Source organism: Phycodurus eques, chromosome 1 (genome assembly GCF_024500275.1).
Source record: "Phycodurus eques isolate BA_2022a chromosome 1, UOR_Pequ_1.1, whole genome shotgun sequence".
NCBI lineage: Eukaryota > Metazoa > Chordata > Actinopteri > Syngnathiformes > Syngnathidae > Phycodurus > Phycodurus eques.
In genome coordinates this window covers 21,700,993-21,722,017 of record NC_084525.1, presented here as the reverse complement: position 1 = coordinate 21,722,017, position 21,025 = coordinate 21,700,993, and the positions used below count along the sequence as shown (strand labels likewise).

General features: G+C 44.4%; 1 protein-coding gene across 3 annotated transcripts in view; it reads right to left on the bottom strand.

The window, feature by feature from the left end:
- Nucleotides 1-2,046: 2,046 nt before the first annotated feature.
- LOC133405827 (ubiquitin-protein ligase E3A) overlaps nt 2,047-21,025 on the bottom strand; it is a 41,381-nt gene continuing 22,402 nt past the window's right edge. For all 3 annotated transcript variants that reach the window (XM_061682776.1, XM_061682783.1, XM_061682792.1), the window contains 6 exons: nt 20,186-20,391; nt 19,944-20,108; nt 19,719-19,874; nt 17,294-17,367; nt 9,468-9,611; nt 2,047-4,059 (listed from right to left, as the gene is read on the bottom strand). In XM_061682776.1, the coding sequence (XP_061538760.1) occupies nt 3,939-4,059; nt 9,468-9,611; nt 17,294-17,367; nt 19,719-19,874; nt 19,944-20,108; nt 20,186-20,391 (866 nt within the window). In that variant the 3' untranslated portion in view covers nt 2,047-3,938. The remainder of the gene's footprint in view (nt 4,060-9,467; nt 9,612-17,293; nt 17,368-19,718; nt 19,875-19,943; nt 20,109-20,185; nt 20,392-21,025) is intronic.

Here is a 21,025-nt window from a genome sequence, read left to right as displayed (position 1 = left end):
TTAATTCTAAGCGGTATGTGTGGAGAAAACCAGGTAATGCTCATCAACTGTCCATTACAGTCCCAACAGTGAAGCATGGTGGTGGCAGCATCATGCTGTGGGGGTGTTTTTTCAGGTGCAGGGACAGGACGACTGGTTGCAATCGGAGGAAAGATGAATGCGGCCCAGAACAGGGATATCCTGGACGAAAACCTTTTCCCGAGTACTCAGAACCACAGACTGGACCGAAGGCTCACATTCCAAAAAGACAATGACCCTAAGAACACAGCTGAAATACTGAAGGAGTGGCTTCAGAACAACTCTGTGACTGTTTTTGAATGGCCCAGACAGAGTCCTGACTTAAACCCAATTGAGCATCTCTGGAAAGACCTGAAAATGGATGCCCACCAACATTCACCATCCAACCTGACAGAACTGGAGAGGATCTGCAAGGAGGAATGGCAGATGACCCCCAAATCCAGGTGTGAAAACTTGTTGCATCATTTCCAAAAAGACTCATGGCTGTATTAGCTCAAAAGGGTGCTTCTACTAAATACTGAGCAAAGGATCTGAATACTTATGGCTGTGTGATATTTCAGTTTTGCATTTTTCATAAATTCTGTCAATATGGGGGAAAAAAATGAACTTAAATGATTTTAGCAAATGGCTGCAATATAAAAAAGTGAAAACTTTAAGGGGGTCTGAATACTTTCCATACTAATGTGATATATGGGTTTATTGTGTAACTCGTCTGTGCGTGAACATGGGTGTATTATTGCAGGGAGGATAAAATGTAAATAAGATAAGGGTGTGGGGGTGTGATGCAGGAACATCTGTTGGAGACGGCGTCTGGCGCCAGCGGCAAACGGCCATCATCATGGCAACGATGACGTCAATGGACCTTGGACCAATCAGACGACGACGATTCTATACTTCCTCTTTGAAACATTCTATATGTCTGGGGCAGGAACAGAGAGCTGAGGCTAGGATAAGCGTAGCTGCTAACCAAGAGCTCTGTAAAATGTATAGACTCCTCTGTCAGGAATACATTGGTTGGCTTTTAACACGTTATAATTTTAGTTCTTTCACGAAAACGAACACGCATGGAACCTCAAGAGTTAATAGGTGATTTTAAAAGACAGGTTCCTTTAATACCCACTGTATGTGCATATATATATATATATATATATATATATATACACACACACACAATTCATATATAAGTGCATTTATATTTGATATGTACATATGTGTACAATATACACATACATACATATATATGTACAGTGGGTTAGAAAATCTGCTCACCCAAATGCCAAGTTTTTTTTTCTATATGTATATTTTTAAAAATGACCAAGAAGAAGCGACACGGTGGACAACTGGTTAGAGCCTCACAGTTCTGAGGTCCGGGGTTCAATCCCCGCCCCCGCCTGTGTGGAGTTTGCATGTTCTCCCCAGTTTTCTCCGGGCACTCCGGTTTCTTCCCACATCCCAAAAACATGCATAAATTGGAGACTCTAAATTGCCCATTGGTGTGAATGTGAGTGCGAGTGCGAATGGTTTTTTGTTTGTTTGTATGTGCCCTGCGATTGGCTGGCAACCAGTTCAGGGTGTACCCAGCCTCCTGCCCGATGATAGCCGGGATAGGCTCCAGCACACCCACGACCCAAGTGAGGAGAAGCGGCTCAGAAAATGGATGGATGGATTGACCAAGAAGAACCATTTCAAAACCTGTTACATATAACCTGTACAAATCAATTTTAAAAAATGTAATCTTTTTCTACCCGGTGAAAAAAAACCAGCCCCAAAGCATGATGCTGCCACCACCATGCTTTAGGTATGATGGTATGTTGTTCATTTAGCGATGAGCAGTTTTGTGCTTGTGCCAAACATACCTTTTGAAATTCTGGCCAAAACATTCAACTTTGGTTTCATTAGACTGTAACACATTTGCCCACGCTTGGCAAAATGTAGCCAAGCTTAATGTTTTTCTTTGAAACGCCGTGCACCTTTTAACCCTACCCCCATAACCCAGACATGAAAAAGACAGGCATTTTTTGACACATTTATTAAAAAGCCAGTATTTGCCCAGAAATTCCTGCAGCTCCTTCAATGTTGTCTCTTGGCAGCCTGCCTTACCAATTTTCTTTTCATCAATTTTGGAGGGATGTCCAGTTTTTGGCACTGTCAGTGTTGTACCATATTTTCTCTACTTGATGACTGTCTTCAATCGTATACTTAATTTCTGAGAAATTCTCTAATACACTTCTCCTGAGTGATAACTTTGAACAATGAAATCCCTCCAAATCTGTGGAAGCTCTCTGCAGACCATTGCCTGTGCTGTTTCGACGTGATCACAAAAATGTCAAGAAAAGCCTACAAAAACATCTGAACTTTATTTGGGGTTAATAATAGGCACTTTATTTAAATAGTGGGAGGTGTGTGCTGACCCCCATTTAACAAGTTTGAAAGTGATTGGTTTAATTCTGAGCAGTCAATAGGATGTGTGGGCACATGTACAACAACATGATCTTACTTATTTTACATCCCCTCGCTAAAAGATTTCAGTTTCTTTTTTTTTTCTTAATTGCGTTGTACAGGTTACAGATCGCACTCGTGACGGAAAACGTTTAAGTGATTTATCTTCTTGTTTTTTACGTTAAAAACCTGGCATTTGAACAGTGGTGTGTACACCTTTTATAACCACTACATCCTGTATATACATACACACTGACGAGAAAAATATTGGGGCACACCTTTTAATTCATCTATCAATCAGGCAATGGTTAGGCTAGAGATCCAACTGAATCATATATTGAGACATTTTCTATGCTTTCCAAGAACAGTTTGTGTAAGGCTCCTTGGTTAGATGGGTTTGGTGCAGAAAACCTTGACTGCCTGCAGATTCAAATTAAAATATTGATGGCAAATTAGACCCTCAATAGCGTGGTAGTGGGGACTGTCAAAACAGCAAAGGAGTTCATTTTCACTTCTGAAAAATTTGTCCATGAAATCTATTTACGGCAGAAATAGACAACACAAAGTGCCTTATGGATTTCAGCCAATCAGCAGACTATTATGTACACTGGTTTGTCATAATCCCAAGCGTGCTGATATATAAATACTGTTTTGTTTTTTTATTTAATTAGTTTTGTCAACACAGGAAGACATGGTAACTAAAAAAATGCTTCAGACAATCGCGGTGACCTGTGGGCACAAAAAGAAAAAAACATTCTGGGAAAAAAAAGTCTAAGTGCACTTACACAGCTCTGACATGATCTCAGTCTGATTGGCGCCCCATCCCCACAAAAGAACCAAAACTGATATTTTAGAGGGAAATAAGAATAATTTATCTATTTTGTTTCGTTTTTTCATGAAGAGCAATAATAAGAATGGGATAAGCCTTTATTAGTCCCGCAATGGGGAAATTCACAATCCAGGAAAGGCTGCACTGTTTTATTATTTTTTTTTAACTTTCTTCTACAATGTTCTGCGGGACACCTTTTTGTTCCATAATCCTGGATGATAGCGACTTAGTCGTCCTATAATTCAGAGATTATTAACCTTTGTTTCACTGTTGGATGTGAAAAAATATCCAGGTTAAACCTAAAATAAATAGAAAAATCATCCTCTCTGTACATAAAAAGGTAGGCCGGGAGGCAACAGCACACCCATGTCAAGTGGATGTGGGTACTTTGATCAGGAGATCTCTCTGCTTACACTGAAAGACTATGTTGTTTGACAATGCAGGCACAGTAAAAGGACTTAACTCGTCCTGCTGCCACTTACATCATTGTGTCACATTTATATATATATATATATATTAAAAAAAAATAAAAAAAGGGGTGGGAGGGCAGCGCTAGATGGGTTGAGAAAAAGTCAATTCGCAGTGCGTTTAGAGCAGGTGGTGGTAAGAGTGGTATTGTGCCGGCTGGGAGGGGTGGGGGTGGGGGGGGGACTCAGAGCATGCCAAACCCTTTGGCATAGGTGATGGCTTTCAGCAGTCGTTCCCTCAGCTTCTCCTTGCTGCTGTACTCAGGCAGCAGTAGAACATTAAAGCAAGTATGAGATGTTGGCAACCTGGAGAGGGGAAAAGTTGATTTAATAATGTCTGTTCCAAAACCTTTGCTCACTTGAAAAGTGGGTGGGTTCAAACAAAAGGTGCTCTGTCCTGAGTTGTTTAACACATGTAGATATAAATACCATGAAATAAAAGCTGGAATTCTGAACTTTTGTCTCACATTCATCTTTTGATCTGAAACCCAAATGTCTTCAGTATACAACAAAAGCAAAGGAATTGACCATGCCAGTCCCATAGATTTGGAGGGGACTGTATGGGAGTCCACACACACCTGCCACAATTTCAATTTTTAAGTGCCCAAAAACCAACAACAAATGCATTGGGCCCTACAGAAACATTACTTGCTTTATTCACTTAAATGACTGAATGAAGAAGCTGTTTACTGACCAGACTTATTGATAGTGTTGTAGCGAGTACGCCCTGACGGAACAAGGTGCTAACAGCAACTCCCACAACTCAAACTCTCCACCCTTCCCTGCAGCCCCGCTGAGCCAGACGGTCATAGGAAGCCTGGTTTGTCACCTGGACCTTAAACTAATAAACACCTCCCATAGAAATCTGGCTTTCCATTCATCAAAGACCCTTTGTTGTGCAGAACTAAGATGCCGACCAAAAGGTTGGGAGTACCAAATGGGCACTACTGGATAGAATGGACAGGATGGAATGGACTGCTTGTATAAAACCGGAGATTTTGGATCCAATCCAATCCGATACTCGTTTTCTTGCGTACATCGGACCGATTTCTGATCTCAAAGATCGGATCACCCCTAGTCAAGAGACTTATCGAATTTCATTAAATCTTTAGAGTAAATTTTGAGTGTTAATCACACAGGGACCAGAAGCAGGGGTTTTATTAAACACAAATATGACAATATGATGGAGGGTTCAAAGTAGGGCTGCCGCTATCTAATATTTTAGTATTTGATAAGCCCACTGAAAATTCTATCGAACCAAGTATTTGCATAAACACAATTTTTTCTTGGTTAAAGAGCAATTATGAATACAAAAGAGAAAATAAGACCCTTCACTTAAATGACCGAGGTTTATTTATTATATAATCAGTTTTATTTCTTAAATTGACCATGTTCATAAAAGGCATTAAAAAGGAATTAACATCCTTTGTACAACTTGACAAGCAGCTACCATTTTAGCATACAACATAACAGTAAATTCCTGGGTGGGCTTTTATGAGCTCAGACCAGGAATAAGACAAATACTCTTTATACTACGAGATGTTTTGTAAGTGTTCAGTTTGTTCAAAGTAAAATGAAGAAACCACCAACACACTTCAATGTTTGGGTACACGATCCATTTTACTCTTATTCCTTTCTGAACACCTTTGTCATGTTTTTCACCTACATGACTCCAAATGTAACCACTTACTGATCAAATGGTAGTATACTGGCCATATGTCACAGTGACTGCACTGAGCAAATTTACAAGCACCTTGTATGAAGTAACGTTATGTTTGTCAGTCCCCTTCAAAAGTATTGCAACGGCAAGGTCAATTCCTTTGTTTTTGTTGTATACTGAAGACATTTGGGTTTCAGATCAAAAGATGAATATTAGACAAAGGTTCAGAATTCCAGCTTTTATTTCATGGTTTTTACATCTAGGTGTGTTAAACAACTCAGGACAGCACCTTTTGTTTGAAGCCACCCACTTTTTAAGTGAGCAAAAGTATTGCAACAGACATTATTAAAGAGAACAACATTAAATATTTGGGGGTATAACCCTGACTCGCAATAACTGCATCAAGGCTGCGACCCTTTGACTTCACCAGACTGTTGCGGCTCCAACTACTGGAAACAAATTCCTTGCGTTTTTGACATACTTGGCAAATAAAGATGATTCTGATGATTTGGAGAAAGGTTGATATATTTTGTGTCCAGCAGAGCAGGTGGAAAGGCAGTAAGACTACAAGTTTAGGGGCAGGTGTCAAACCATTTTACGATGGTGTAGATGGGAAGAGAAATGGAGTACGGGTGACTTGAAACCAAGAGTTAGCTAAGAATGTCTTGGAGGTGAAGAGTATCAGATCGAGTAATGTGGCTGAAACTAGAAATTGAGGGTGTTTTGTATAATGTAATTAGTGGCTGTGCTCCACAGGTAGGATGTGACCTAGAGATGAAAGGGAAATTCTGGAAGGAGCTGGATGAAGTAGTTCTGAGCATCCCAGACAGAGAGAGAGAGAGAGAGAGAGTTGTGATTGATGCAGATTTTAATGGACATGTTGGTGAAGGAGACAGGGCTGATGAAGAAGTGATGGGTAGGTTCAGCATCCAGGTAAGGAACCTCGAGGGACAGATGTTGGTAGACTTTGCAAAAAGGATGGAAATGACTGTAGTGAACACGGTCTTCCAGAAGAGGCAGGAACATAGAGTGGCCTACAAGTGCGGAGCATGTAGGTGGATTACATCTTGTGCAGACGATGTAATCCGAAGGAGGTTACTGACTGTAAGGTAGTGGTAGGGGAGAGTGTGGCTAGATGGCATCGGATGGTAGTGTGTAAGATGACTCTGATGGTGGGGAGGAAGATTAGGAAGACAAAGGCAGAGCAAAGAACCATGTGCTGGAAGCTGAGAAAGGAAAAGTGTCGCATGGCTTTTCGGGTAGAGGTGAGACAGGCTCTGGCTGGACAGCAGGAGTTTCCACAAGACTGGACAACTACAGCCAAGGTGAGCAGAGAAACAGGCAGGAGAGTACTTTGTGTATATTCTGGTAGGAAAATAGAGAAGGAGACTTGGTGCTGGAACCTCAAACTACAGGAAATCATACAAGGAAAGAGGTTAGCTAATAAGAAGTGGGACACAGAGGACTGAGGAGAGGAGAAACGAATACATGGAGATGCGACGTAGGGCGAAGGTAGAGGTGACAAAGGCCAAACAAGAGGCATATGATGACATGTATGCCACGTTGGACACTGAATAATGAGAAAAAGATCTATACAGGTTGGCCAGACAGAGGGATAGAAATGGGAAGGGTGTGCAGCAGATTAGGATGATTAATGCTAGAGATGGAAACGTGTTGATTGATGCCAGCAGCATGCTGGATCGATGGAAAGAATACTTTGAGGAGTTGATGACTGAGGAAAATCAGAGAGAGAAAAGATGTTAAAAGTCAGAAAGGCACCAAAGAGGATGAAAAATGGAAAGGCAGTTTGTCCTGATGACATACCTGTGGAGGTATGGAAGCATCGAGGAGAGGTGGCTGTAGAGTTTTTGACCAGCTTGTTCAACAGAATTCTAGCAGGTGAGAAGATACCTGAGGAATGGAGGAAAAGTGTGCTGGTGCCAATTTTTAAGAACAAAGGTGATGTGCAGAGCTGTGGGAACTATCGAGGAATAAAGTTGATGAGCCACACAATGAAGTTATGTGAAAGAGTAGTGGAGGCTAGACTCAGGATAGAAGTGAGTATTTGCGAGCAACAGTATGGTTTCAAGCCAAGAAAGAGTACCACAGATGCATTATTTGCCCTGAGGGTATTGATGGAGAATACAGAAAAGGTTAGAAGGAGCTATATTGTGTCTTTGTAGCGCTAGAGAAACCCAGAGAGGAACTGTGGTACTGCATGCGGAAGTCTGGAGTGGCAGAGAAGTGTTAGAATTTTACAGGACATGTATGAGGGCAGCAGAAGAGATGGGAGATGTGCTGTAGGTGTGACAGAGGAGTTTAAGGTGGATGTGGGACTGCATCAGGGATCAGCCCTAAGCCCCTTCCTGTTTGCAGTGGTGATGAAGAGGCTGACAGATGAGGTCAGACTAGAGTCCCCGTGGACCATGATGTTTGCAGATGACATTGTGATCGGCAGTGAAAGTAGGGAGCAGGTGGAGGAACAGTTAGAGAGGTGGAGGCATGCACTGGAAAGCAGATGAATGCATATTAGCCGAAGTAAGACATTATATGTGCATGAATGAAAAGGGTGGAAGGGGAAGACACATGGAGAAGAGATAGCGAGGGTGGAGGACTTTAAATACTTGGTCAACAGTCCAGAGCATTGGTGAGTGTGGTCAGGAAGTGAAGAAACGAGTCCAAGCAGGTTGCAACGGGTGGAGGAAGGTGTCAGGTGTGTTATGTGACAGAAGAGTCTCTGCTAGGATGAAGGGCAAAGTTTATGAAACACTAGTGAGGCAAGCCATGATGTACGGATTAGAGACAGTGGCACTAAAGAGACAACAGCAAGCAGAGCTGGAGGTGACGGAAATTAAGATGTTGAAGTTCTCTTTAGGAGTGACCAGGTTGGATAAAATTTGAAATGAGCTCATCAGAGGGACGGCCAAGGTTAGATGTTTTGGAGACAAAGTTAGAGAGAGAAGACTTCGATGGTTTGGAAACGTCCTGAGGAGAAGGAGTGAGTACATTGGTAGAAGGATGATGAGGATGGAGCTGCCAGGCAAGTGGGCTAGAGGAAGACCAAAGAGAAGGTTGATAGATATAGTGAGGGAAGAAATGAGGGCAGTTGGTGTTAGAGAGGAGGATGCAGGAGATATGCTTACATGGAAAAGGATGACATGCTGCGGCGGTCCCTGACGAGACAAGCCGAAAGGAAAAGAAGAAGACGTCATGGGTGCTTGCCTTGCATTTCAGGCTGAAATGTCTTTTGCTCTCATAGTTTTCTTGAATGTTTTGCTCTCATAGTTTTTTTGAATGTTTTGCTCTCATAGTTTTCTTATCAATTCAGCTTCCTGCGCCATAGCAACCGGGCTTCGCTTCACTTCCGCCTTTTCAGTGACGATGTTATGTTTTTGTTAGGATTCACATGCGCTTGTGTCGCAGGACACGCCCTCCTCCAACATTACTTGCTCCAGGGCAGGCGCCACTGCAATTTGACTGGCTGCTGCGAAGCTTTTTGGGACAGTCTTTGCGATTCAATCAGCTATATGCGGAATGTCACATGGCCAACGCGGAAAAACAATCTGTGAATCGCAGTATTGCTTTTCAATGTGTTTTATACGGCGCAAAATGCAAATTTTGACTCGCAAATTGCGATGAGAGACCGCTTAATTCGAGCCTTGTTGCAGTACCTTTTTTCCACTTCACTCGAGTGGCAGCATATATGACGCTTACTCGTACCTCAAAATTTCTCTCCCAACACAAAACAACAACAACAACAAAAAAAAACATTGTGGGTGAGTAACTCCAAAAACATAAGTTAGGGCTCTCGTAGATCACGGTACCACTGTACCTGCATGAAAGCTGGCCGTTTTGGTCAGGATTAATTACATAAAGTAAATTCCTGGTTTATTCCCATTAATTCACATGGAAGGTTTCCAACTTCGACGCTTCCCGGAATTTGGAACCCTATTACTATAATAATAGTACAAATAGTGTACTAGTACCTGGACGTTAATCTGATATAGAATAAATGCTCAAACCATTTTCACTGCAGTGGGACTATGGGACTCACCGATCTGTGTCTGGCCCGTTCTTGGCGATAATCATCTTCAGTTTGCCGAGCCCGCCCACGGGTGCTCTGTCAGTGCCTGTGGTGAACTGAAGGAAGAGGCGCTTCTGTTCCTCGCCAAAAGAGTGCAATGTCTCCCAGAACTCCCTAAACACCCGGCCAGCACCAAAAAAAAGAATAAAACAAAGTAAAAAATGTAAGTCAGTAGAGGGTGACGGAAGCGGGGTACCGTAATTTCTCATGTATAATGCGCATTTTTTTCCCCAAAAAAATCTTCAAAAGTCAATAGTGCACATTATACATACATATGGTAAAAGAAAATTCCTTCACAGGGAAATGAGGTATATGAATAGATGTGTTTTAGAAAAGCCATCAATTAGTTTTAAATCTTTTGATTAATAGGTTTACATGATATTTAGGTTCACATTTAAACTATTTTAATTAGTGGTGACCGGATCGATTCAAATATATAATACCGATACCAAGTAAGTATCGATATCAGCTCAATACTAGTGTGGAAATATCGATACAGTAGTTTCAGTTTCGCTCTAGTATGCACTGCTTCGGTTTCATCAAACAGGCAACACCAGACTCGCTGTTTCTGTCTCAGTGCGGACAGGGCATACTTTGCTCCTCCTTCCTTTCAAAAAGTAAAAATTATGTTAAGACCTTGATGTTGTACATAACCCCACTAAAATGTTGATTGAATTAACATATTTCCTGGAATTGTTTAAAGAAAAAATCCAGACATGACAATGAACAGGGAAACATTTTGTTACTGTTCTTTTGTTTCAAATTTGTATACATATATATATATATATATATATGTGTGCGTGTATAATACGTGTTTGATACATCCAATAAACTTTGTCCTAACTCTGTCCTTTACTTTCAACATTTAATAATAATAATAATTTTTTTTTTTTTTTTTTTTTAAATCACAAAAATACACCCTGCGGAGGAAACTCATTTCGGCCGCTTGTATCCGGGATCTTGTTCTTTCGGTCACGACCCACAGCTCATGACCATAGGTGAGGGTAGGAACGAAGAATGACCGGTAAATTGAGAGCTTCGCCTTTCGGCTTAGCTCCTTCTTTACCACAATGGACTGATACAAAGTCCGCATCACTGGAGACGCTGCACCGATTCGCCTGTCGATCTCCCGTTCAATTCTTCCCTCACTCGTGAACAAGACCCCAAGATACTTGAACTCCTCCACTTGGGGCAGGATTCTCATCCCCGACCTGGAGAGGAAATGCCACCCTTTTCCGACTGAGGACCATGGTCTCAGATTTGGAGGTGCTGATTCTCATCCCAGCCGCTTCACACTCGGCTGCGAACTGCTCCAGTGAGAGTTGGAGCTCACGACTTGATGAAGCCAACAGAACCACATCATCAGCAAAAAGCAGAGATGCAATACTGAGGCCACCAAACCGAACCCCCTCTACGCCTCGGCTGTGCCTAGAAATTCTGTCCATAAAAGTTATGAACAGAATCGGCGACAAAGGGCAGCCTTGGCGGAGTCCACCCCTCACTGGGAACAAGTCCGACTTACTGCCGGATATGCGGACCAAACTCTGACTCCGGTCGTACAGGGATCGAACAGCCCGTATCAGGGGGTTCGGTACCCCATACTCCCGAAGCACCCTCCACAGGACTCCCCGAGGGACATGGTTGAATGCCTTCGCCAAGTCCACTAAACACATCTAGACTGGTTGGGCGAACTCCCATGCACCCTTGAGGACCCTGCCGAGGGCGTAGAGCTGGTCCACTGTTCCACGGCCATGACGAAAACCACACTGCTCCTCCTGAATCTGAGATTCGACTTCCCGACGGACCCTCCTCTCCAGCACCCCTGAATAGACTTTACCAGGGAGGCTGAGCAGTGTGATCCCCCTGCAGTTGGAACACACCCTCCGGTGCCCCTTCTTAAAAAGGGGGACCACCACCCTAGTCTGCCAATCCAGAGGCACTGTCCCCGATGTCCACGCAATGTTGCAGAGGTGTGTCAAACAGGACAGCCCCACAACATCCAGAGCCTTTAGGAACTACGGGCGAATCTCATCCACCCACGGGGCCCTGCCACCGAGGAGCTTTTTAACTACCTCGGTGACCTCAAACCCAGAGATAGGAGAGCCCGCCTCAGAGAACCCACACTCTGCTTCCTCATGAGAAGGCGTGTCGGTGGAATTGAGGAGGTCTTCGAAGTATTCTCCCCACCGACTCACAACGTCCACGGGTCGAGGTCAGCAGCGCCCCATCCCCACTACACACAGTGTTGGTGGTGCACTGCTTTCCTCTCCTGAGACGTCGGATGGTGGACCAGAATTTCCTCGAAGCCGTCCGGAAGTCTTTCTCCATGGCCTCACCGAACTCCTCCCATACCAGAGTTTTTGCTTCAGCGACCACCAGAGCTGTATTTCGCTTGGCCAGTATCAGTACCCATCAGCTGCCTCAGTAGTCCCACAGGCCAAAAAGGCCCAATAGGACTCCTCCTTCAGCTTGACGACATCCCTCACCGTTGGTGTCCACCAACGGGTTCGGGGATTGCCGCCACGACAGGCACACACCACCTTATGGCCACAGCTCCGGTCGGCCGCCTCAGCAATGGAGGCGTGGAACATGGTCCACTCGGACTCGATGTCCCCCGCCTCCCCCGGAACATGAGCAAAGTTCTGTCAGAGGTGGGAGTTGAAACTCCTTCTGAAAGGGGATTCTGCCAGACGTTCCCAGCAGACCCTCACAATACGTTTGGGCCTGCCACGTCAGACCGGCATCTTCCCCATCATCGGAGCCAACTCACCACCAGGTGGTGATCAGTTGACAGCTCCGCCCCTCTCTTCACCCGAGTGTCCAAGACATGCAGCCGCAAGTCTGATGACACGACCACAAAGTCGATCATCGAACTGCGACCTAGGGTGTGTCCTGGTGCCAAGTGCACGTGTGGACACCCTTATGCTTGAACGTGGTGTTCGTTATGGACAATCCGTGACGAGCACAGAAGTCCAATAGCAGAACACCGGTCGGGTTCTGATCGGGGGGGCCGTTCCTCCCAATCACGCCCTTCCAGGTCTCACTGTCATTGCCCACGTGAGCATTGAAGTCCCCCAACAGAACAATGGAGTCCCCAGCGGGAGGGCTCTCCAGGACCCCATCCAAGGACTCCAAAAAGGGTGGGTACTCTGAACTGCTGTTTGGCGCATAGGCACAAACAACAGTCAGGACCCGTCCCCCCACCCGAAGGCAGAGGGAGGCTACCCTCTCGTCCACTGGGGTGAACCCCAACGTACAGGCGCCGAGCCGGGGGGCAATAAGTATACCCACACCTGCTCGGCGCCTCTCACCGTGGGCAACTCCAGAGTGGAAGAGAGTCCAACCCCTCTCGAGAGGAATGGTACCAGAGCCTAAGCTGTGTGTGGAGGCGAGTCAGAATATATCTAGTCGGAACTTCTCGACCTCACACACCAGCTCGGGCTCCTTCCCTGCCAGAGAGGTGACATTCCACGTCCCTAGAGCCAGCTTCTGTAGCCGGGGATCGGATCGCCAAGGTCCCTGCCTTCGGCCACCGCCCAGCTCACACTGCACCCTTAGAGATGGGGTGAGAAGCTCGGTCATCCGGGAGGACCTCAGAGTAGAGCCGCTGCTCCTCCGCATTGAGAGGAGCCAGATGAGGTGGCTGGGGCATCTGATTCGGACACCTCCCCAGTGAGGTGTTCCGGGCACGTCCCACCGGGAGGAGACTCCGGGGACGACCCAGGACACGCTGGAGAGACTACGTCCTTCGGCTGGCCTGGGAACGCCTCGGGACCCCCCGGAAGAGCTGGATGAAGTGGCTGGGGAGAGGCAAGTCTGGGCGTCCCTGCTAAAGCTACTGCCCCCACGACCCGACCCGGATAAGCTGTAGAAAATGGATGGATGGAAATCTCAAAAATACTTAAACAGATTATTAAAAAATATCGGTATCAGCAATACTGGCCCAGTACTGACTTGATATCGGATTGATACCAAAATATGCATTTTTGAAGTTATAATTCAACTACTCCTTTGTTGTGCATAAGTATTGAGGCTGTGATGCACCCTAGTTTATAGTTTTGACACTCCAGTATTTTTATTAGCACGAAGGTTTACAAGTTCTTCAGAAACAAATGTATTACTGTAGCACACCCTAGTCTTTAGTTTTACCACTGTGGGTTTATGAAGATATTTTCCATCTCCTACGTGACCATTGGCACGTTAGCAGGCGTGCACAATGTACTGAAAGCTCGAGGTCATGTGCCCAGATAACACGTTCACTCTTGGTGCAAGATAATAAAAAATAGTGGACACAAAAAAAGCTGCAGAGAGGGAATATACACATAAATTCGATTAACATTCACATTATTACAAACATTTATGGGATTAGGGGACTACCTGACTTAAAACCATCATTTTAACAATTATTCAATGGCGCTAGGCACGCTGGGAAATCCTCTGACAGCTAGCCACCATGATGACATAAAAACATGGCGACTTACTATCAGACGATTTCCCAGCGTGCCTAGCGCCGTTGTATAGTTGTTAAATTGCTGTTTTAAGTCAATTAGCTCCCATCCATCCATCCATTTTCTGAGCCACTTCTCCTCATAAGGGTCGCGGGCGTACTGGAGCCTATCCCAGCTATCATCGGGCAGGAGGCGGGGTACACCCTGAACTGGTTGCCAGCCAATCGCAGGGCACACACAAACAAACAACCATTCGCACTCACATTCACACTTACGGCCAATTTAGAGTTGTCAATTAACCTACCATGCATGTTTTTGGGATGTGGGAGGAAACCAGAGTACCCGTAGAAAACCCACGGAGGCACGGGGAGAACATGCAAACTCGACACAGGCGGGGCCGGGATTTGAACCCCGGTCCTCAGAACTGCGAGGCAGACACTCTAACCAGTTACACCGTGCCGCCCAATTAGCTCCCTAATGCCATAAATAGTTGTAATAATATGAATGGTAAAAGAGCTTAATCATGTTCATCCACTCTCTGCGGCTTTTGTTGTGTCTTAACAATTTTTCTTAATATCTTCCCCTGTCAGAAGGAGTTTCAACTCCCACCTTCGATGGAACTTTGCTCATGTACTGGGGGAGGCGGGGGACATCGAGTACGAGTGGACCATGTTCCGCGCTTCCATTGCTGAGGCGGCCGACCGGAGCTCTGGCCGTAAGTTGGTCAGTGCATGTCGTCGCGGCAATCCACGAACCCGTTGGTGGCCACCAACGGTGAGGGATGCCGTCAAGCTGAAGAAGGAGTCCTATCAGGCCTTTTTGGCCTGTGGGACTCCTGAGGCAGCTGATGGGTGGCCAAGCGGAATGCAGCTTTGGTGGTCGGAGAGGCCATGGAAAAAGACTTCCGGACTGCTTCGAGGAAATTCTGATCCACCATCCGGCGTTTAAGGAGGGAGAAGCAGTGCAACACTGTGTATAGTGGGGATGGGGCGCTGCTGACCTCGACTCGGGACGTTGTGAGCCGGTGGGGAGAATACTTTGAAGACCTCCGCAATTGCACCGACATGCCTTCCCATGAGGAAACAGAGTCTGGGTTCTCTAAGGCAGGCTCTCCTATCTCTGGGGTTGAGGTCACCGAGGTGGTTAAAAAGCTCCTCGGTGGCAAGGCCCCCGGGGTGGATGAAATTCGCCCAGAGTTCCTAAAGGCTCTGGATGTTGTGGGGCTGTCCTGGTTGACACGCCTCTGCAACATTGCGTGGACATCGGGGACAGTCCCTCTGGATTGGCAGATTGGGTGGTGTCCCCCTTTTTAAGAAGGGGGCCCGGAGGGTGTGTTCCAACTACAGGGGGAAATCACACTCCTCAGCCTCCCTGGTAAGGTCTATTCAGGGGTGCTGGAGAGGAGGGTCCATCGGGAAGTCGAATCTCAGATTCAAGTGTGGTTTTCGTCCTGGCCGTGGAACAGTGGACCAGCTCTACACCCTCAGCAGGGTCCTCGAGGGTGCATGGGAGTTCGCCCAACCAGTCTACATGTGTTTTGTGGATTTGGAGAAGGCGTTCGACCGTGTCCCTCGGGGAGTCCTGTGGGGGAATGCTTCGGGAGTATGGGGTACCGAACACCCTGATACGGGCTGTTCGGTCCTTGTACGACCGGAGTCAGAATTTGGTCCGCATATCCGGCAGTAAGTCGGATTCGTTTCCGGTGAGGGTTGGACTCCGCCAAGGCTGCCCTTTATCACTGATTCTGTTCATAAGTTTTATGGACAGGATTTCAAGGCGCAGCCGAGGCGTAGAGGGGGGCCGGTTTGGTGGCCTCAGTATTGCATCTATGCTTTTTGCAGATGATGTGGATCTGTTGGCTTCATCAAGCCGTGAGCTCCAACTCTCACTGGAGCAGTTCGCAGCAGAGTGTGAAGCGGCTGGGATGAGAATCAGCACTTCCAAATCTGAGACCATGGTCCTCAGTCGGAAAAGAGTGGCGGGCCCTCTCCAGGTAAGGGGTGAGATCCTCCCCCAGGTGGAGGAGTTCAATTATCTTGGGGTCCTGTTCACAAATGAGGGAAGAATAGAACGGGAGATCGACGGGCAGATCGGTGCATCAATTTTGTATCGGTCCATTGTGGTAAAGGAGGAGCTAAGCCAAAAGGCAAAGCTCTCGATTTCCCGTTCGATCTACGTTCCTACCCTCACCTATGGTCACGAGCTGTGGGTCGTGACCGAAAGAACAAGATCTCGGATACAAGCGCCTGAAATGAGTTTCCTCCGCAGCGTGTCTAGGCTCTCCCTTAGAGATAGGGTGAGAAGCTCGGTTGTCCAGGAGGATCTCAGAGTATAACCGCTGCTCCTCCACATCGAGAGGAGCCAGATGAGGTGGCTGGGGCATCTGATTCGGATGCCACACGTACGTCTCCTTGGTGAGGTGTTCCGGGCACGACCCAGGACACGCTTGAGAGACTGTCTTTCGGCTGGCCTGGGAACGCCTCGGGATACCCCCGGAAGAGCTGGATGAAGTGGCTGGGGTGAGGGAAGTCTGGGCGTCCCTGCTAAAACTACTGCACCCACGACCCGACCTCGGCTAAGCGGAAGACAATGGATGGATAGAAAGTCATAGGTGCGCATTATACATAGGAAGAAGGGTTTTCCTGATTTTTTTAAAAAGTCATTTTTGGGGGTACTCAAGAGCATATTATACACGCAAAATTATGGTACGTGCATCTGGATAATCGAGCCCAATGTAAGCATTTTTTGTCTTTTCTGATTCAGGTTAGTATGGGCCCGATTCTCAGGGGATGTCCCTAAAATAGGGATGTCCAAACTACTAAGGCCTGCACATTTTATATTGGGTTGCTGCATATTCTGATAATAAAATGAAACAAGGCCCGCATGAAAAGGTCATGATAAAGAGTTAGAATATTGAAAGACAGCCCATTTTTTAGTTTAATACAAAATGAAAATGTAAAGCATAGCTGAATTACAAAATATCACACTATTTTAAACTGTGTTTATCAAATTTTATTCCTTCTTCCTTTTAAATGTTGTATTTTTAATCATTGCCTAAAATCGATGTATGAAAAATCTGGCATTAAAAAAAATTTTTTTGTATGAATTAAAAAAAGAAAAAGAAAAAAGGAAAATAATCGGTCACTTTTCAGTTTTTGACTTTTGCAATTGTTGGAGGGGATATCATAAAGTGTGTGGTGTGCTCTGTTAGTTATCTCGACCCACAATAACAATAAGCACACCTTTGCCCATTTTTCCGCGTGTGTGGGGTTTGTTAAATTTTTAAAATCGTTTAAGATGTGAAAAATGATGGGCGTGGAAGCCGCATTAGCTGGTGATTTAGCTTACTTGATGATTCGACAATCTCTGTTGTAGCCACCATCATATTCTGTTGTGTCTTCTAGTGCCAGGAAATCCAGGTTCTGGACGATGAACAAAAAAGAAACTTGAAACTACAGACCGGTTCATAAATATACATTGCCGGCCACCTCAATAGGTACACCTGCACTAATTCTCTCTAAAGCGCAACTGTTTTTCCTAATATACACCTCTTTAGCAGCTAAATAGTGAAACCAAAACATTACAAACACCTCTGGTTTGATGCTGTGAAACGATAGAAAACCAAAGTACAACCACAAATATAAACATATTGATTATAAATGCAGTTGCAGCTCATCCCACCAAAAATTCAATTGTTTCTGAAACTACATTTTCCATGACCATCTGAATGTTTTTTTTTTGTCGCAAGAAAAAGGCATTTTTCTACAATATATTCTACAAAACACAATGGTAAAAGACTCATTTGTATCAGCTATTAGACCGTTAGACATATTCATCACACTGCGTGTAATAAGTTCCTGGATTTGTGAAATTTAATTGTAGCAGACAGCAAATGTTTTTAAATAGCTTCCTCCGCGAGTCACTTATTTATGCTATTTAAAGGAGGTTCTCCGTTTACGATGGAGTTACATTCCAAAACTATCTATCACTATCCTACGCCAGTGCAGTAAAAGTCATAATTACAATCAACGTGTGTGAAAAATACTTTGAAAAAGCACTCAAATGAAAAATAGTATGTCGCTCCCTTCTTGTGCGTCATAACAACATATTAATTTGCCGCTCCGCAAAATAATTCATCCTCCACCATTTGTAACCTCAAAATTTAGTACTAGTAGTATTTACTTTATACATATTGTACAATGAAAATCTGCACAATTGAATAGTGTATGCACAGGTGTCAAAGTTAAGGCCACATTTTCTGTGACCCAGACATAAAGACAATCAGGCTGTTTTTGTCCCGATTGTGCCCCTTCCCAACGTTGTATGTTGTATGTATGTATTTTTTTTAAATGCACCGAAGTGCACCTGTATGCTTGGAGAAGACTCCGTAACTTCCACTATCAACCCAGGCTAAATTTTAGGTCCTCCCTGCCATACAAAAATTGTCTCTTATTTGAAATGTATCACTTCATGTTTCCTTGACACCAATTCCTATTTAAACAAACAGACCATTCCAGCATATTTTACTGCAAACAATCTTCAACCCTTGAGTCAAATCAAGACACAGTACAATAATTAGTACAACGTATGTGACGTACAGCACACAGTCCATCCTTCTTCGAGTTTGACAGGAAAGGGTGCTAGGGGTTGTAACGACCTTTTTCTAGTCAACTCTAATGTGACAATAGGCGAGGCAAAGTCGATCAAGCGATGCGATGAAGTCATTGATATTTTTTCAGCAAAGTACAGAGATCCCCAATCTTTTTTGTACCACAGACCGATTTCATGTAAAACATGTTTTGATATACCGGCATAGAAACAAATAAAACTGAATATATTGGTTGTAATTAGTGGGAGCCCTACACATTTCTCTTCAACAAGCCGGTCGTGCTTCCATAGCATTGAGTGTTGTAAGATGGGACATCGCAGCCAGACTCCAAAATATTAAGCATTTCTCTGTTTCAATGTTTTTATTTTACTTGTTTTTTTTATTGTATTTGAGGATAGGCTTGTATAATTTTTCAAATGACCATGCTACCTGCCTCATTTTTGATAAAATAATTTCCTTGTAGCACAGTAAAGCTGTAGGCAGTGTCATAAAGCGACAAGTGTCATGATGTTGGTGGCGTGTTTTGCAAATGTTAAGTTCTTGTTAGCACACAGTTGGTGTCTGCACATTATTGGACATAACATTTTGGCATTTTTGAGTTTCACTTCATTGCCCTCTTTCCTCATCACTAGGCCCACTTGCGAGGCTAACCGCTATTCTCAAACACCACCAGTTTAATTTCAACCTCTCTGACTCGCGCAGATGAAGACTGTCGCCTTGTTGGCCGGACATTACACTGCTTCACAGAGTGTTATATTCAGGTGAGAGTGGACGAGCTCGTCAAACGTTATCTCTAAATTAGTTAATTGGAAGACGAGATAAACGTGATTAGTCGGCTTCAAGCGCTAAGCATGGACTTGTTGACTTATCGGTTTAACCCCCGACAGTGAACCGATTTTGAACTCTTTTCTAAAATAAACCCGTCACGACCAGATGTACAGGAGAATTTGGGGGAGCTTGATCGCACAAAGACATGCTCAGGAATCAAGTCCAAAGTATCCCACTGGTAGAATAAACCAAAATATTGTCTAACAGCCAGAGAGCCAAAACTTTGTAAAGGCATAATTTGTGATAGTGCTTATTAATTAGACCTCATTAGATGGTGCAGGTGTATCTAATCAAGTGGCCGTTGAGCTTAATTATGTACTCTATATGTGATCTCACCCTGCTCCCACATATAAGTAGTTCAATTTCTTCAGGCCTGAAAAGGTACTTGAGTGGCGACTCGTTGGTGACCATGTGAAAACCTCTCCTGAATGCTTTGAACTGCTTCTCCACACTTTTGTTCAGCATGTATTCTGCATACTGCGCCACAAACTCCTGCACACATTAAACAATGAAAATAATTCTTTCCAGTTCCAGTGTTACAAGATTATGGGCGTGGCTCACCTTTCGGTTTTCATTCGTCACCGGAATTTTATCCCCGTTTTCCCTTAAATCATACATAAGTGGGTTCCCAAACAGGTCTGTCTGAGAAATCTGGAACGTGATCATCATGTCCTCTTCCACACTGCCTGTATACTCCAGAAGTTCCTTCAGGCTCTGGTGCAGAATCTGCTCAACCCAAGTCAGAAAAAGGCTGATCGTAAATCACATCAGTCAACTTTAATTACTGAAAATTGGACACTTACAGGGTTGGCATCAGCAAGGTCCCTGAAGGTTCCTTTCTTGCCCATCAGCTTCCTGTACACCACCATTGGAAAGTGAACATCCAGGATGCAGTTGTTGTAGATGGCAAGGCCAAGAACGATGCCAATCAGCGTGTACTGGCCCTCATTTTCAAATGATGAAGGGTTGAACCAAAAGAGTTTGGTGAGTTCATCGTATGTGAACATGCCTGCCAGAGGAAAACAACACTTGTGTTAATACCCAAGCCTCGTTTCCACTGAGCTGTGCACTTCTCTTCAGTTTCATGCACGTTTTATGAAGAGAAAAAACAATGAAACTAATACTCTTTTTCTACACTGCAAAAACTAAAATCTAACTAAGACTAAATATCTCAAATCAAGCCAAATATGCTAGTTCTTTGACTTCCAATGTCTTTTTTCCTAATCAGGCAGTTTTTGTGCAAGAACATTTCACTTCAAACCTTTTCTCCCTTAGAAATTTCAATAAAGGTGTTATAACTTGTTGTTGAGATGTTATTACTGGTTATGAGTAAGTTAAGCTTAAAATAATACCATCATTCTGTAGGTGTAGGTAAGGCCTGGTCCACACACAAAGATTTTTTCCACCCAAAAAGAAATGAGACTACTGCTTGAAAATAGCACATATTACAAATAAAAACTGTTATGGGACAACTGAAGTTATTTTTTTTTACTTGACATGTCATGCTCCAGGCGTCTTTGTGATGGTGATGGGGCTCGAAACACTTGGTATGTGCCAGACAGCCCACCGTCGCCCCTGAGCAGAGTTCATCCATTTTTATTATTGTTTGTAATCCGTGATTACCCTAAAGGAGGGGTTTCAAA